This window comes from Balaenoptera physalus (genome assembly GCF_965194825.1).
Source record: "Balaenoptera physalus genome assembly, chromosome: 20".
Classification (NCBI taxonomy): Eukaryota; Metazoa; Chordata; class Mammalia; order Artiodactyla; family Balaenopteridae; genus Balaenoptera; species Balaenoptera physalus.
In genome coordinates this window covers 56,458,392-56,474,222 of record NC_138901.1, presented here as the reverse complement: position 1 = coordinate 56,474,222, position 15,831 = coordinate 56,458,392, and the positions used below count along the sequence as shown (strand labels likewise).

Below are 15,831 nucleotides of genomic sequence, written 5' to 3'. Positions count from 1 at the left end.
GTGTGTGTCAGGGAAACCAGGGAGAGGGACAGTCAACTGTGCCAGCTGCCTCCAGGTGGTCAAAAAGGATTTAATGATGAAAGACATCCACACACCTGTGCATTCAAACGGTCCTCATTTATTGAGCGCCTACTACATGCGCGTCCCTGTGTTAGTCATAGGATGAGCAAAACGGTGAGGGGAGAAAAAAGACATGGCCTCTGCCCTCTTCTTGGAGCTTACAGTCTAGAGAAGAAGTCAGGCATCAACCAGAATCACACTAATACGTGTAAAATTCCCCACAGCGGGAAGACCAGAGGGAGTGGTGAAGGTTTTAGGAGTGTTACCTAGACATGGAGGTCAGAGTCTTGCTGAGAAAGTGCTGGTGGGGCTGAGACCTGAAGGGGCAAAGGAGGGGACGGGGAGGAAAGCAGGGAGGGCAGCACATGCAAAAGCCCCAAGCAGGAGAATACAGGGTCTATCAAGGAAGAACAATAAAGCAATTTAAAAATCAACGGTGTAGGTAGAGCAAAGAAAGTGAAGGGGAGAGCGGTGACCGACAAAGCTGGGGAGGCGCCCGCTGGGGCACACAGGCCATGTGAATAGGGTTTTGATCTTGATTAAAAGCAATGAAAAGCGACTAAAATAGTTTTAAGTAGGAGGTAAGTGGGTAGGATGCAGCAACATCATCAGATTTTAAATCTGCAATTCACTGATTGCATTCAATGGTGACCTTGTAATATTGGAGATAAAATTTTCAATAGAGTTGGAGGGAAGGAAGGAGAAAGGCCGGGAAGTGACATCTGGGAAAGAATGTAAGGAAATGTCGGGAGGAGGAAGGGTCTGAAGGGTCCAAGCGCTAGTTATACACACTTTCTTTGCCTCCTTTTCCTACCTGTAAAATGGGGGTGATAGTACTTACCTGATAGGTGTGTGTGTGTGTGTGTTAAATGGATTAATAAATGTAAAGCATTTAGAACAATGCCTGGCATATAATAACACTCAAGAGACGTTAGCTATTACTATTATGTTCTAAGAGTTTGGCGCACAGAAGAGAGAAAGGAGGTGGAATTTTTTTAGAGGACAGTAGAATCAAAAAAAGCCGTGTTGTTGTTAAGGTTAAACCCTCTCTCTGAGGCCTGGAAGAGGAAAGGTAGGCCAGATGGCACGGTCGCTGCTGGCTGTCAGTTGCCCATACCTTTGGCGGCTCTGTGGTCATCTTGATGCTGGCCTGCAAGATCGAGATAGGGAAGTCTGGGTGGGGGCTGGAGCTGAGCCAGAGGCGGAAGGAAGGGTGGGGATCCTCCACCTGCAGCTGTTCCACCAGTTTGTCCAGGTGAGGCATCCATGACAGCGACAGGTGGCAGTTGGCCAGAAACACCCAATGTCCTGCAAGGAGATGCTGGATGCGGTGGCAACCATTCCCTATGCCCCACCTGTCCCCCCACTTTCCACCTGATTGTGTGTGTGGTGGTTGGGAGAGATGGGGTCCAAATGCTCAGGTGCCACCCTGGGGCCTTCTGGAGAAGTGGGAGCTGCAGTTACAGCAGGGCGAAGGAGGTGGCAGGTGGTGGGCAGTCGGGCCAGGGACACAGATGGGGGCAGAAGAACAGGGCGGACACTGACCCTGAACCACACCCTCTCGGAGAAGCCGAGCCGCGATGGGGGCCTGGCCCTGGCCCAGAGACAGGGCATGGAAGCGCTGGGCCATGCCTGTGTGCTCTGCCAGCTGGAGCAGGGCACTGGTGGGGTCCACGCCGGGGGACAGGATAAATATGAGTGGGGTCCGCGGGGCTGAGTCTTCCATCACCTGCCGGCAGCACAGGACGTGGGCTCAGGCAGAAGGCCGGGTGAGGCAGTGGGACAGAGACTGAGGAAATGCGGGCGGCCGACTGGGACAGGGAGAGGGAGGCGGGGAGGAAACCAAGCCACTGACCAACTTCATGTTTAGCACAGGCGGCTCAATGAAGCGGGAGCCAAGGTTGGAGACGATGAAGGAGGTTACGCAGAACGCCACGCGGTCCTGGCGCAGCGAGCGAACGATCAGCATCCGCTGCATTTCATTGCAGGCGTTCTCCCACTCACCTGGGGGTGAGGTGAGTAATCGCAGGGAAAGTGAGTCGGGAAGAGCAGGGGATGTAAACAAAGGGGCACCTGCAGGAACGCTGGGTCAGGAGGCAGGTGCGCTGAGGGAACTTGGGAGAGGGGAGGAATCAGAGCGGGAAGAGCGGGCACGCGGCCGAACGAGGGCGGGAGAGAGGCAGGAGAGGGAGGCCTGGCGCCCAGGCACCTGGCAACATAGCCTTCTCCGGGGTGGCATTGGTGTACCACAGGTGCCAGTCACGAGGATACTGTTCAAAGGAGTTCATGAGCCCGTGGAAGTTGGTCAGTTTGTCCAACTCTGTGATGTTATCCCAGTAGGCGTCTGCGAGCCAGCTGGTACAGGGGTTATCCATTTGGCCCTCGCGATCCAGGACCTGGGGGGGGGAGGGTGGCGAGGAGAAAACGATTGACCGGGAACACCCCAAGAGAAGAATTATCTCTCTTTTCAAGGTGGAAAAGCCATGATGAGTATTTCATGAAACAAAATGAATAAATAAATACAGGAATCTGAGGTGAATCGGAATTCACCTTTATTGGGGAAATAAGTGGGGTGGCGGGGGGCGGTGGGGGGGCTAGGTCTCTTGAGACGCTGTGCGGAGATGGCACAGTCCGAAGTTAGGAAGAGGGCGCCCTCTGGTGGTTGCCTGGCAATAATGCCTCCTACCCGAATGATTTCAATTGCAGCCTCACCCTTCACAGAAGCACAAACTGTTCACTCACTCATTTACCCTTTTTAACAAATATTTGTTGTTCACCAACTATGTGTTTTAAGCACCTGGGACACACCACTGAACAAAACAGACAAACACCTCTGCCCTTGAGATTATTTTCCAACATGAGACAGCGGATACTGAACCAAAAACATAACAAGTAAATTATCTAGTACGATAAAGGTGGCAGTGCCACGGAAAAAGAGAATAGGTTGAGGAGGATAAGGAAGATTGGAAGTGCTGGGGGTAGTCTGAAATACTAAATAAGAGAGTCAAGGAAATCTCAGTGAGGTGAGATTTAAATCAAGACTTGAAGGAGGGGAGGGGGAACAATTTTCTGGCAGAAGGAACAGCCAGTGCAAAGGCCCTGGGGTGGGATATGTCTGCAACGGGAGGAGGCCCGTGCAGCTGGAGTGGACGGAGTGTGGAGCTGGGCAGCGGGGGATGACATCAGTGATGGGGCATCCATTTTCAAAGAATCTCTCTGGTCGCTGTGTTGAGAGACTAGGGATGGCAGAGGCTCTTGCTAAAATCCAGATGAGAGGTGAAGTGAAGGTGGCAAAAGGAACGAAACTGTTGTCCAAGGAGGGTGTGCTGACGGATCAGGGAACCGTGGTATGGTTGGCAGCTTTAAGGGCCCACCTGAGGTGTACGGTCATGGATTTAAAGTGAGTCCAGTTGGTGTGGGCATGTTTTTCTCCAGCCAAGCTCAGCTGCATGGGCCACACTGGGACAGAGGGGAAGGAGAGCTGGATCTTACCAGAGTGGTAGCTTCAGCGAGCAAATGCCACACCGTGCCGGGGGTGAGGGGGGGTGGTGTGCAAAGGGGCTGAGGCTGTTTACAAGGGAGAAAGTGTAATGGTGGCCACGAAATTAGGCTGGGGAAGGAGTGGCCTGAGAAGCAGTGAAAGAGTGGCCAGCTCATACCAATCAGCTGGTCGCAGGTAAGGGGCCCAAAGCCCCACCTGTAACTCGGGCAAGGAGGCACAAGGCAAGTCACCCCCCGCGGCCCCCCCAGGAGTTTGTCAGGCGCCTGCTCCTGCCAGCGTTCCTCCGCGCACGCGCACTCGCTGGAGCCTCGGGCCTTACCCTCTGGGTCTGGAGTCCATCCCCAGCCTCGTCCGCCCCACCCTCCGATGTGCCCTCTGCTCCACTCACCACGCCCCCGCGCAGAAAGAAGTTGTATTCATCCATGTTGAGTTTGCCGGAAGTCTCCAGGATCTTGGCACACATCTGAAAGCTGAACAGCAGCTTGTGGCGCTCGAAAAGGGTGCGGCAGGTGTACCTGGGAGGGGACAGGGGATGGGGGTGCGGGAGGCAGGGTACTCAGCATGAATGCCTCCTGAGAGAAGAGCAGACCATCACAGAGCCCTACACAGAAGGAGGGTCTTACTCAGCTTCGAATCCAAACCTCCTGTAAACAGCCAAGCATTCAGGGCACTAGAGAGAGGACGTGGTTTCCCCAGAGTTTCCTCAACAACGACTGGACCCCTGCTATGTGCCAGGTACTCTGCCAGGTCCTGAAGACACAAAGATGAACAAGTGCAGTCTCTGTGCTGGAGGAAGTCAGGTAGAGTGGGAAGGACAGGCGAGAGGCCATCGGCTACCATAGGACGTGATGAGTCCTATACAAGGGTGGCAGCCCCCGCCCTGCCTGGAGCAGAGCTGCCGGAGGTACAGCCGAGTTACCGAGTGATGAGGCAGAGCGGAGAGGGGAGGACGCCAGGGAGAGCTCAGAGCACAAGCAAAGCAGGCAGTGGGGGCGGGAAAACCATGGCGTGCAGGGCGGTCAGCGGTGCTCAGGCATCCAGCGTAAGGAGGGGAAAGGTGAGGCTGGGAGGCAGGTGGTGGCCAAGGCACGGAGGACTTTGTGGCCACTGGACACGAAACAACCACCAAAGAGTGTAAGCCGGGAGTGGCATGGCCAGATTTCTGTGTTTGAAAGGCTCACGCTGGCGCCTGCGGGAGGACAGATTAGAGAGGGACAGACTCGGAGGCAGAAGGACCTGTTGGGAGCCCGTTGGGGAATTCAGAAAGATCACGGCGGCCTCCACTGAAGTGCAGTCATGGCACTGGGGAGACCCGGGTGGGGTGGGGGAACAGTTTGCAGAAAAAATCATGAGCAAAACCTGGTGACGGATCTGAGGGGTGAGGGACAGCGAAGAGTCAGGAGCACCTCCTGGCTTCTGGCTTGGGTGCCTGGGAGGTGGGTGTTGGTGCCACTCAGGGGTGTGGCCCCGAAGAAAGAGGGAAGATAATGAGTTTGATGTGAATCAAGCTGAACTTGAAGGGTCTGTGGGACGTCCAGGCAGAGGGGTCAGGAACCTCGCTACTCAAAGCGCGAGCCACAGACCAAGGGCAGCAGCTTCACCTGGCGCTTGTTAGAGATGCAGGCTCCCAGGCCCCAGCCCAGACCTACTGAATCTGAGTCTGCATTCTAACACGATTCCCAGTGCGTCGTGGGCACGTGAACCGTTTGAGAAGTGCTGGTATAGGAGACGGTCCTACACACAAGGCTAATGCTCAAGGGAGACCTGAAGAGAAGATACACTGGAACAGGGACTAGTCAGCCCGTGGATGATGGTTAGACCCCGACCGTGGACGCCACCCAGGGCAAGTGTATGGAGAGAGGAGCAGGGGGACAGGAGCGGTGGCATGGGGCAGCACGAAGGCACAAGTAGCAAGAGGGGTCGGCGGAGAGCCACCGGGCCTCCCGTCGAGCTCGCGGCGCGCGGGGAGGCGCGCAGACCTGTAGACGGCGTAGGTGTGGTACTCGTTCAGGTAGTCGATGCGGTCCTCCAGCTTGTTGCTGCGATGGCTCTTGTCGATGCTGAGGATAAAGAGGCTGATGTAGGCGTCCAGCGAGAACTGGTACATGGGGTCGATGCGGCCCATGTCGTTGAGCACGAAGAACAGCACCGAGGCCCGCTGGGCGCACGGGCGGTAAGCCTGCGGAGGGGGCGGAGTCAGGGCCGGAGGGGCCGGGGCTCGGGCAAGGAGGGGGCCGGGCCGGAGGGCGCAGGGGCTCACCTCTCGGGCCAGGTCGATGTTGATCTCCGTGGTTTCGCTGGTCTCCAGCTGCTCTGTCACCTCCGTGGCGGTTATCTTGGAGGTCTGCAGGGTGTTCACCAGCTGCACGTCGTCTAGCAGGGAGCCTGTGGCCTCGTTCAGCAGCCTGGAGGGAAGCCAAGAGGCACGTGGATGGAGAGGCTTTAGGGGTACTGGGCTGGGGTGGGGGGGGTGGGGAGGGTGGGGGGGGGTGGGGGGGGTGGGGAGGGTGGGGGGGGGTGGGGAGGCCCCCCCATCAGCCCCCCGGGGCTGTAGTCAGGCCTGCGAGACCGGCGGGCTGGGGGTCGGGGGAGGCAAGGTCTCACCGAAGGATCTCGTCCTCCAGCTCCTTGAGCTTCCTCTTGCCAGCGGCGATATTGATGACCAGCGAGTCCTTCTGCTCCTCCAGCTCCGGCCGCTCCTTCCGGACCACGATGCCCAGCAGTTGGGCCTCCAGGCCCTGGGATCGCCAGGACTCGTGGTGAGAATCCCACTGCGGTGACCTTTACCCGTTTCATCCCTTTACCCCTCTCAAGCCCCGCATCCGCAGCTGCCCGACACAATCTTAGCCTTTTCTCAGTCCTGCTGGACTCTACAGCCCTTCTGGGTTCACCCTAGTTCAGTCTAGGCATCAGCTCCCACCCACCTGTTCTTTGACAGCAAAGTTGACAATGGTGGTCTTGGCTGAGGTCTCTGGGCTGTAGTGGGGGTTGGAGAGCTTGGTGGTGATGTAGAATCGGAAACTGGTATTGTATTCCACCTCCTTATCGCCGAAGCGCATCAGCAGCCGACCACCTGCACCCGCAGGAGGGTCAAAGGCAAGGACCCCACGTGACCAGGTGTGGGCTGACCCATTGTTCCCCAACTGGAATCCAGCAGCAGTGACTCAGCCTGCCCTAATGGCCCCAGCCCAGGGCTGTCTGAATACAAGGACAGGTAAGTAGAGGACAGAGCCAAAGACCCAGCCCTTTCTTCCCCTGTGTCTGACTTGGCTGGGCTCTAGGATTTGTCCTCCAGCCCAATCCCACAATAAGCCTGGGCCCTCACCAGTTCGAGCTACAGATTTGTTGAGCACAGGGTTGAGTGTGGGGTCCAGATACTCCTGCACGTTCTGGAGCAGTACTGGGTGTCCAAACTGGATGGCCTTTTCTAGGACTCGAAGGTAATCGCTCATCTGCAGATCGATGATCTGTAGGCCCTAGAGAGCAAGGGAAAAGATGCAAGAAATGCTGCAGGATACAAGGGGGGTAATGGCCTAAGGGAAGGACCTCAGGAAGAGTTAGGCTTGGGAAGAGAATCTAAGGGGACAAGTCAGTCCCCCAGCCTTATACCTGACTTCCTTCCATGTTCTTGATCCATTTCAGGGCCTGGGCCTGAGGATCAATCATCAGTGCCCACCTGAAGGAGGAAGCGTGAGTCAGAAGACAGGCTCTGCCCTTACTCGGCCTCGTGCTCCCAGCAGCATCCTTACCTGTTGCCACGAGTGACGATTATGCCATTCTCAGTGGAGAAGGCATCCGAGGGCAGCCCTTGGATGTTCCAGTCCCGAACTTTGGTAGGATTGGACAGGAATTTATCAAAGGTGAAGTGGGGTGAGCAAGGAACTTGCAGCTCCGAGATCTGGGTGAGAAGAGCCCCAAGCTTCAGCCTGGAGATCTGAGCCCAGCACCCCTGCCCCTTCCCGACATCTCTGTTACTCCCAAAGGCCACAATCTCAGAGCCCATGAGCTCACTCGTCACGCCTAAGCCCTGCCTCACCTTCCTGATCCAGATTTGGTTGACGATCTCATCCCGATAGTTGGTCAGGAAGGGTCCCATGTAGGACAGGAAGGCAGCTGCCAGGAGACAGTCTCCCACCAGGTAGCCCAGATCCCCCTCCAGGCCCTGGAGGACAGCAGGGGAGGTGTAAGGCTGCCTGGGCCCCCAGCCTGGAGACACCTGGACTGCTGTGAAGGCACTCTCCTCTGGACACTATCCAGATCAGAGAGAGTCTTTGCCTCTCCTAGACCCTTGCACCCTGAGAACTCTAACCTACTCTCACAACTTTTGAGTTCCCCGTCCTTTTTTCCCTTTTCTTCATATTTGGGCCATGCCGTGCGGCTTACAGGAATCTCAGTTCCCCAACCAGGGATCGAAGCCGGGCCATGGCAGTGATAGTGCCGAATCCTAACCACTAGGCCACCAGGGAACTCCCTTGAGTTCCCCATCTTTAACAGCAATGTTTATTTCTTATGATAAGGCCTAACCCTCTTGTGAAGCCAGGAGCTCACTGAGGGTAGAGACGACATGCCCCAGGTCGGCTTCAATCAGTCCAGTGGGCTATGTCAAGGGTCCTCGTGTGTGCTTTCCAGCCCTACCTAAACACAGAAGCAGATCCCCCATGGTACAAAAAGTCTCTCCTTCTACTATTCTCACCAAATGTGAGGAGGTGGAGGGGAAGAACTCCCATGCCCCATTCTTGGATGTCCCTACACCCAAGTATCCCCATTTCCCCCGCCTGTCCCTCAACCTAAACGGGACAGGAGCTCTCGGCACTGTTGGGCAGGGAAGAAGGACAGCCAGGTGGTGCAATGATCTCACCTTCACCGTCTCCTCCCATCGGGCCTTCTCGCCAGCCAACCCAGACACCAGCATCCCAGCTCGTTCCAGCTTCACCTCCATCTCCTCGGACTTCTTGCGAAGCTCCTCCTTCTGTGCCAGCTTCTCATCATACTGTTTCTTCAGCATCTCCAGTTTCTCAGCCACCTGGGAGGGATCAGAGTACAGGGATCAAACACGGGGCTTGAGGCCAGATTGTTCTGGCTTCAGATCACCAGTCTGCCGGGTTGTGGGAAAATGAACCTCGGGGAAAATGATCTCTTTGAGCCTGTTTCCTCACGTGCAAAATAAGAACAATCAACACCTGCCCTACAGGGTTGTTGTGAGGAGAAAAACAAGATCAAATATTTGTGATAAGTTGCGTTTTCTTTCCCATCCCTCCACCACCCTTTCCTTGAGCCTGGAAACTACTTGGTAACGGACTCAAGGCTGAGTAGGAGACAGACCTCTCGTAGCATAGTGATAAAGCACACAGGATGTGTTGGCAAGAGAGGACCAGATAGCACAGAAATAACCGCCACTCCGTGCCAGAGGCCACACCTAAGGTGAGACCTTGAGAGAGGAAGAAGGAGTTAGAATGAACCCAGGAGCTGTTGGAGGGAGGAAGAGGGAGTCCATTCAGGAAAAAGGCCCAGGTCCGAGGTCCCACCGAAGATGGGACCTGGGAAGAGCCTTACGTCTTAGATAAGCCTCCGTCACCTCGACTCATTGCCACCCTGTGGGCTCTGCTGAGGTTGGAATATATCACCCAAATCTTTTTTTTTTTCTTTTTGACCGTGCTGTGCGGCTTGTGGTATCTTAGTTCCCGGACCAGGGATTGAACCCGTGCCCTCGGCAGTGAAAGCACAGAGTCCTACCCACTGGACTGCCAGGGAACTCCTTATCACTCAAATCCGAAGTCAAGAACTGACTGTGTGGTGATTGTTTTGTAACGTTTAGAAATATCGAATCGCCATGTTGTGCACCTGCAACTAACATAGTGTTGTAGGTCAATTATACTTCAAACAAACAAACTGATATAAAAGAAATCAGATTTGTGATTACCAAAGGCAAAGATAGGGGGTGGGGGAGGGGAATTGGATGAGGCAGTCAAAAGGTACACACTTCCCGTTATAAACTAAATATTAGGGATGTAATGAACATGATTAATATAATTACACTACTGTATGTTGTATATGAAAGTTGTTAAGAGAGCAAATCCTGAGTTCTCATCACAAGGAAAAAGTTTTTCTTTTTCTTTTCTTTTGTCTCTATATGAAACGATGGATGTTCACTAAACTTATTGTGATCATCATTTCATGATGTATGTAAGTTAAATCAATGTGCTGTACACCTTAAACTTACACAGTGCTGTATGTCAATTATATCTCAATAAAACTGAAAGGGAAAAAAAAAGAACTGAGTCTTTTCCAGGACCCGGTATATGTGCCTGACTGGCGAACAGTAATTGTGTCTGTGAACACACCGTGTCACCTGTTCTCTTCACGAAGAGGAACGGGGAGCTGGCCTTACACCAAGTGCCTGCCACACAGTGTGCACACGATAAACATTAGTTCTCTTTCCTGCTGCATCCCCACTGGGAGAGGCAGTCTGCAGCAGTGCAAAGAGTGCTCAGATCCTTGCCCCACTTTACGGAGTGATGGCTGTAAGGATAAATGTGGGTTGTAGCACAACGCCTACTGTGTAGTAAGCAGGCAGGACCTGGGCTCAGCTATTGAGGTGGACCTCCGAGAACTTGGGAATGGGAAAGGTAGCTCTCCAAGGAATATTTTTTAAGGCCAAGTGGAGATTCAAAATGTCACCCTTGAGTGACAGGATGGCTTATAGGTCAAGCCTTGGTAGGAATCTGTTGGAAGGCATTAGCATCTAAAGAAAGAAGGTGTCACTCAGTGATCAGCTGGGCCACTTGGAGGCTGGGGACCTACAGGGAAATGTAGGTCCCCTTGCACATGCGTGTTGGGTTATCTGGCAGGCTCTACCGCGTGACCCCTGTCATCAGGTTCACGCGACCCCCTCCATGCGCTGAGGCCATGCTCATCAGCAACACTCTGATTATAATTCGGCTTCCCGTGGAGACTGGTCTCTGGGGGGGCAGCCAGCCCACATGACGGATCTATATTTCATTACTTATTTTGTGTGTGGTGTTGTCTTCACTGTTTTTATTTTTCATGCAAGAAATACATGCACAAGGTTAAAAACCTAAATAATATAATAAAAGGGGTTATAATGAAAAGCAACAGTCCTCTAGCCCACTTTTCCTACCCAGTCCCATCCTTCAGTAGCAAATTATTTTTTAACCATTCCTCTTTTTATTTCTTCTGGTAATTACTTCCATATCTCTGACTATTACGCTTATGCCGCTACTATACACATATATATACATACACACAGTTTTAAAATTTTTGCAGTTTTAATCTTTTTTTTAATTAAAAATTATTATGAAACATTTCAAACCTAGAAAAAAGACTAATATAAGCAATACCTATATACCCATCACCTAGATTTAACAGTTGTTAACATTTTGCTATATTTAATCCATCAACTTGTTTTTTCCCAAAGTATCTTAAAGCAAATTGCAAACTCATGACATTTCAACCTTAAATACCTCATAAGGCATCTCTTTTTTTAAAAAGGACATAATCATAACATCATTATCACACCTAACATCATCTTTATCTTTTTTGAAAATAACTTTTCCCATTTATGTCTTTTTTTTTATACTATTGAAATTTTATTTATTTTCAAGAAACAGGATTTTATAATAATTTCTTTTGCTGTGTAATACAGTTTTTATATTGTATGATGTTTTCTTCTTTTTTTTAAACATCTTTATTGAGGTATAATTTTGAATAGTGAATATGTTTCACATGAATCAACATTCTGAAGCAACGAAAACGTATACAGTGAAGGGTCCATCTTCCTCCTACTCCTGACCCCAGCCCCCAGCCCCCAGCCCCCAGCCCCAGCCTGAGAGAGAACCACTATCGCCAGTTTCTTTTCTTTTTTTTTTTTTAATTTATTTTTGGCTGCTCTGGGTCTTCGTTGCTGCATGAGAGCTTTCTCTAGTTGCGCCGAGCGGGGGCTACTCTTCTTTGCGGTGCGTGGGCTTCTCATTGCAGTGGCTTCTCTTGTTGCAGAGCATGGGCTCTAGGCGTGCGGGTTTAGCACGCGGCATGTGGGATATTCCCGGACCAGGGATCGAACCTGTGTCCCCTGCGTTGGCAGGCGGATTCTTAACCACTGCGCCACCAGGGAAGCCCTATCACCAGTTTCTAGCATAGGTTTCCAGACAGAGTCCATCAACAGTAAAGAAAATGTAAGCACCGCGAGGGCAGCATCATGTTCACCACTGACTCCTTAGACCTAGGGTAGTGCCCAGCACTCAATAAATATTTCTTGAATGGATGAATTTTTTTCAAAAAGATAAATGGTAACATTCAATAGCACTGTTCTGTACTTTACTATTTTTTCTATATATATTTATTTATTTGTTTATTTTTGGCTGCATTGGGTCTTCGTTGCAGTGTGCGGGCTTCTCATTGAGGTGGCTTCTCTTATTGCGGAGCACAGGCTCTAGGCGCACGGGCTTTGGTAGTTGTGGCTCGTGGGCTCAGTAGTTATGGCTCGCGGGCCTAGTTGCTCCGCGGCATGGGGGGTCTTCCCAGACCAGGGCTCAAACCCGTGTTTCCTGCATTGGCAGGCAGATACTTAACCACTGTGCCACCAGGGAAGTCCCTGTACTTTACTATTTTTTACTTGTCTCCAAATCAGTTCTTGTCAAGCTGCCTCATTCTTTTTAACAGCTGCAAATAATTTTGTGTATGGTGGAACCATAATATATAGAACAAGTCTCCTGCTGATGGACGTTTGCGTCTTCCCAACATTTTCTATTATAATGATGCTGTAATGAATCTCCTCCGTGTACTTGCATAAGCACATCTTGACGCTGCTATTTCTTTTCTATTTTAATTGTTTACTTTGTGAATAAGTAACTTAAAAATTCAAGAGGCATAAATAAGAGCATGAAAAGTCTTCCTCCCAGCCCTGTTCTCTATCTACCCAGCTTCCTTCTCGAGGTAGCCAATGTGACCTGTTTCTTGAATATTCTTCCAGTGCATCCTCTACGGATACTACAAGTATATTCTATACAGCTGTTTCCTGGTTTATCAACGTTAGACTATTTCTATGGACTCTATGCTGTGATAGATGAAGATCTGATTCCCTTATACCTCCATACCACCAACCCTTTCTCTCTACTCCTAATAGTTTTCTCTTTCCTACTGGCTACCTTTATAATGTTAAATAACACGGTTTTTGTTTCTTTGTTTTCTACAGCTCCTCCAAGCATGTGGACTCTTAATTCCCCGACCAGGGATCTAACCTGTGCCCCCTGCAGTGGAAGCGCAGGGTCCTAACCACTGGACCTCCAGGGAAGTCCAAACATGTTAAAACTGCGTTCTATTTTATCTACTGCAAAAGCATTGCCCTGTCTTTCCCTCAGCCCCCAGTGGACCTGTGTCCACTTCCCAACTTTTTAGGCTGTATGTCCTATTTTTATATCGTCGAGGTTGACAACATTCCCATTCAGAGGCCACCCTCGGTCTTCTGTGCTCTGTCTCTAGGTTGATTATAAAGGTCAAATGCCAATAAACAGTGTCGATGTCATTGTGACCCGGGTTGGTGCCCAGTGTGAACCAGGTGGCTGGCTGTGAGCTCGCGGCTGAGACACATTCTGACAGGTCACTGTGTGCCGAGCTGGTTGTTAAATACTTCTTGTATTATCTCTGATTATGTGTGTTCTCTTTCAGAAATTCTTATGGGTTGGATCGTGTCTCTTATCTCTCTCTCACGTTGTCTGTTTCTGGTTTGGGGTCTTATATTATAGTCCATGACGCTGTCCTCCTACCCTTCCACCCAACGTCATACTTTGATCATTTTTAAATTTCCCAGAATTCTTTCTTTTTCTCTGTTTGGACTTTCATCATCCTATTTTTGTTCTGTGGATGTCATTTCTTCCTTAATCACTCTGTCTGATGATACCAATTAGACTAGGTCTGCTTTTCCAAGTTTTCTCTGTAAGCTGAATTTTCTCTGGGTTTATTTTTTCCTCTGGGATCGTGTCTTATTACGGTTTTTTGTTTTAGTCATTCCCTTGTGCGTTGGAAGACCTCCTCCAGGACTTTTTCTCACCCCTTCTCCAGGGGAGGTGGTGACTGATCTGACTGGTAAAATTGGGAAGAATAAACTGGGACTGCTCGACTGAGCTCAGGCCCTTTCCTTTTAGGGGTGAGCACAAGTCCCACTCTGGCCCCCCAGAAATGCCCAAGACCAGGTAACTCTGTCTGAAGATGGGGTCCCTACTAGGGGGGCCGCTTGTTCACAGACGTCAGCCACATCCTCCAACTTAGCTTTTAAAGGTGATACTTTGGCCAAATGCCTTTTGTATTATTTCTCAATTTGCTTAGAACTTGGGTATAGAAGAAGGCTGCTAGTTCTCAGATCCGTTCAAGAGTATACGTATTTGCAGACCAGAAAACACACCACAAAGTTTTTGGCGGGGCTGGGGGTTTCCTGCGCAGACAGCAGGGTGTGGACAGGCGTTTCGACCTAGGTGACCTGCAGAGGCTGGTATTAAGCCCAGTGGGTTTCTACACTTGTGTGGTTGGCTTTTAACCTCTATGGCCTAAGTGAAAGTCTTTTTTTTTTAAATTTATTTTTATTTATTTATTATTTTTGGCTGCGTTGGGTCTTCGTTGCTGCACACGGGCTTTCTCTAGTTGTGGTGAGCGGGGCTACTCTTTGTTGTGGTGCGTGGGCTTCTCATTGCGGTGGCTTCTCTTGCTGCGGAGCACGGGCTCTAGGGCATGCGGGCTTCAGTAGTTGCGGCATGTGGGCTCAGCAGTTGTGGCTCACGGGCTGTAGAGCACAGGCTCAGTAGTTGTGGTGCATGGGCTGTAGAGCACAGGCTCAGTAGTTGTGGCGCACGGGCTTAGTTGCTCCGCAGCATGTGGGATCTTCCCGGACCAGGGCTCAAACCCATGTCCCCTGCATTGGCAGGCGGATTCTTAACCACTGCGCCACCAGGGAAGCCTCTGAGTGGAAGTCTTTAAGCCAACCCTGTGATATTCTGACCTTGGCAGGTGGCTGCAGCTTTATCCATGGGTGAGTGGCTATTTCTATAGAAGCAGGATGTTTGAAGGAGGGCAACTTCTAGGAAACTGGAATTGGGCAGAGGAAAGATGTAGTCTGCAAGGGTGGCCTTAATTAAGAGTATTGCAGTGGGCTTCCCTGGTGGCGCAGTGGTTAAGAATCTGCCTGCCAATGCAGGGGACACGGGTTCGAGCCCTGGTCCGGGAAGATCCCACGTGCCGTGGAGCAACTAAGCCCATGTGCCACAACTACTGAGCCTGCGCTCTAGAGCCCATGAGCCACAACTACTGAAGCCCGTGCGCCTAGAGCCTGTGCTCCACAACAAGAGAAGCCACCGCAGTGAGAAGCCCGCGCACCACAGTGAAGAGCAGCCCCCGCTCTCCGCAACTAGAGAAAGCCCATGCACAGCAACGAAGACCCAATGCAACCAAAAATAAATAAATAAATTTATTAAAAAAAAAAAAAAGATAGCGTCAACCAAGTTAGAGGGCAAGTGAAGATGAAAAACTTGGAAGCAATGAATCTGTCTTTCCAAAAGGGAAACGGTTAAATAAATGATGGTCTACACACACACACACACACACACACACACACACACACACACACAAAAAGACTTCCTTGGTGGTCCAGTGGTTAAGACTCCTCACTTCCACTGCAGGGGGCACAGGTTCAAACCCAGGTCAGGGAACTAAGATCCTGCAAGCTGCGTGGCACGGCCATTTAAAAAAAGAAAAATGATGGTCTAGCTATCTACTGGCATAACATGCAGCGGTAAAAAGAAAGCAGAAACTCTTTATACACTGATATAGAAGAATCTTCGATATATAAGTCAGTAATATAGGAAGGTGCAGAACAGTGTGTGTAAGTAATATAAAAAAAAAAAAAAGAAAAGAAATTTTGCCGATACAAGCACAGAACATCCCTGGATGGAGAAACAATAATTTGTAATATGGGTTGCTTTCAAGGGAGCAGAGCTGGTGGCTAGAGAGTAGAAGGTGGGAGAGAGAATTCTTACTGGATATGCTTTTGTACTTTTTAAATTTCAAACCATGTGGATGTATTTATATTACCTATCAAATCAATGATAGAAAATTAAATGATAGACTGGAAGAATTTTGAACTCTTGATAATAACTTATATGCTGCCTGGTTAGGGAGTTACTTGTGCATATATCTTGTAGGAAATCACCTTCTGGATTGTCTAGCCCGCTCACAGGAAATACCCCTCTCTACCTCCAGACGAC

At 50.7% G+C, this 15,831-nt stretch overlaps 1 protein-coding gene across 1 annotated transcript in view; it reads right to left on the bottom strand.

The window, feature by feature from the left end:
• DNAH2 (dynein axonemal heavy chain 2) overlaps positions 1-15,831 on the bottom strand; it is a 96,114-nt gene that overhangs the window by 5,942 nt on the left and 74,341 nt on the right. Inside the window, exons 65-78 of the mRNA XM_082441810.1 lie at positions 8,421-8,585; positions 7,599-7,724; positions 7,312-7,460; positions 7,172-7,238; positions 6,888-7,038; positions 6,487-6,635; positions 6,167-6,300; positions 5,823-5,967; positions 5,542-5,741; positions 3,951-4,077; positions 2,270-2,456; positions 1,916-2,064; positions 1,606-1,789; positions 1,178-1,368 (exon numbers count right to left, since the gene is read on the bottom strand). Of these exons, the coding sequence (XP_082297936.1) occupies positions 1,178-1,368; positions 1,606-1,789; positions 1,916-2,064; positions 2,270-2,456; positions 3,951-4,077; positions 5,542-5,741; positions 5,823-5,967; positions 6,167-6,300; positions 6,487-6,635; positions 6,888-7,038; positions 7,172-7,238; positions 7,312-7,460; positions 7,599-7,724; positions 8,421-8,585 (2,124 nt within the window). The remainder of the gene's footprint in view (positions 1-1,177; positions 1,369-1,605; positions 1,790-1,915; positions 2,065-2,269; positions 2,457-3,950; positions 4,078-5,541; positions 5,742-5,822; positions 5,968-6,166; positions 6,301-6,486; positions 6,636-6,887; positions 7,039-7,171; positions 7,239-7,311; positions 7,461-7,598; positions 7,725-8,420; positions 8,586-15,831) is intronic.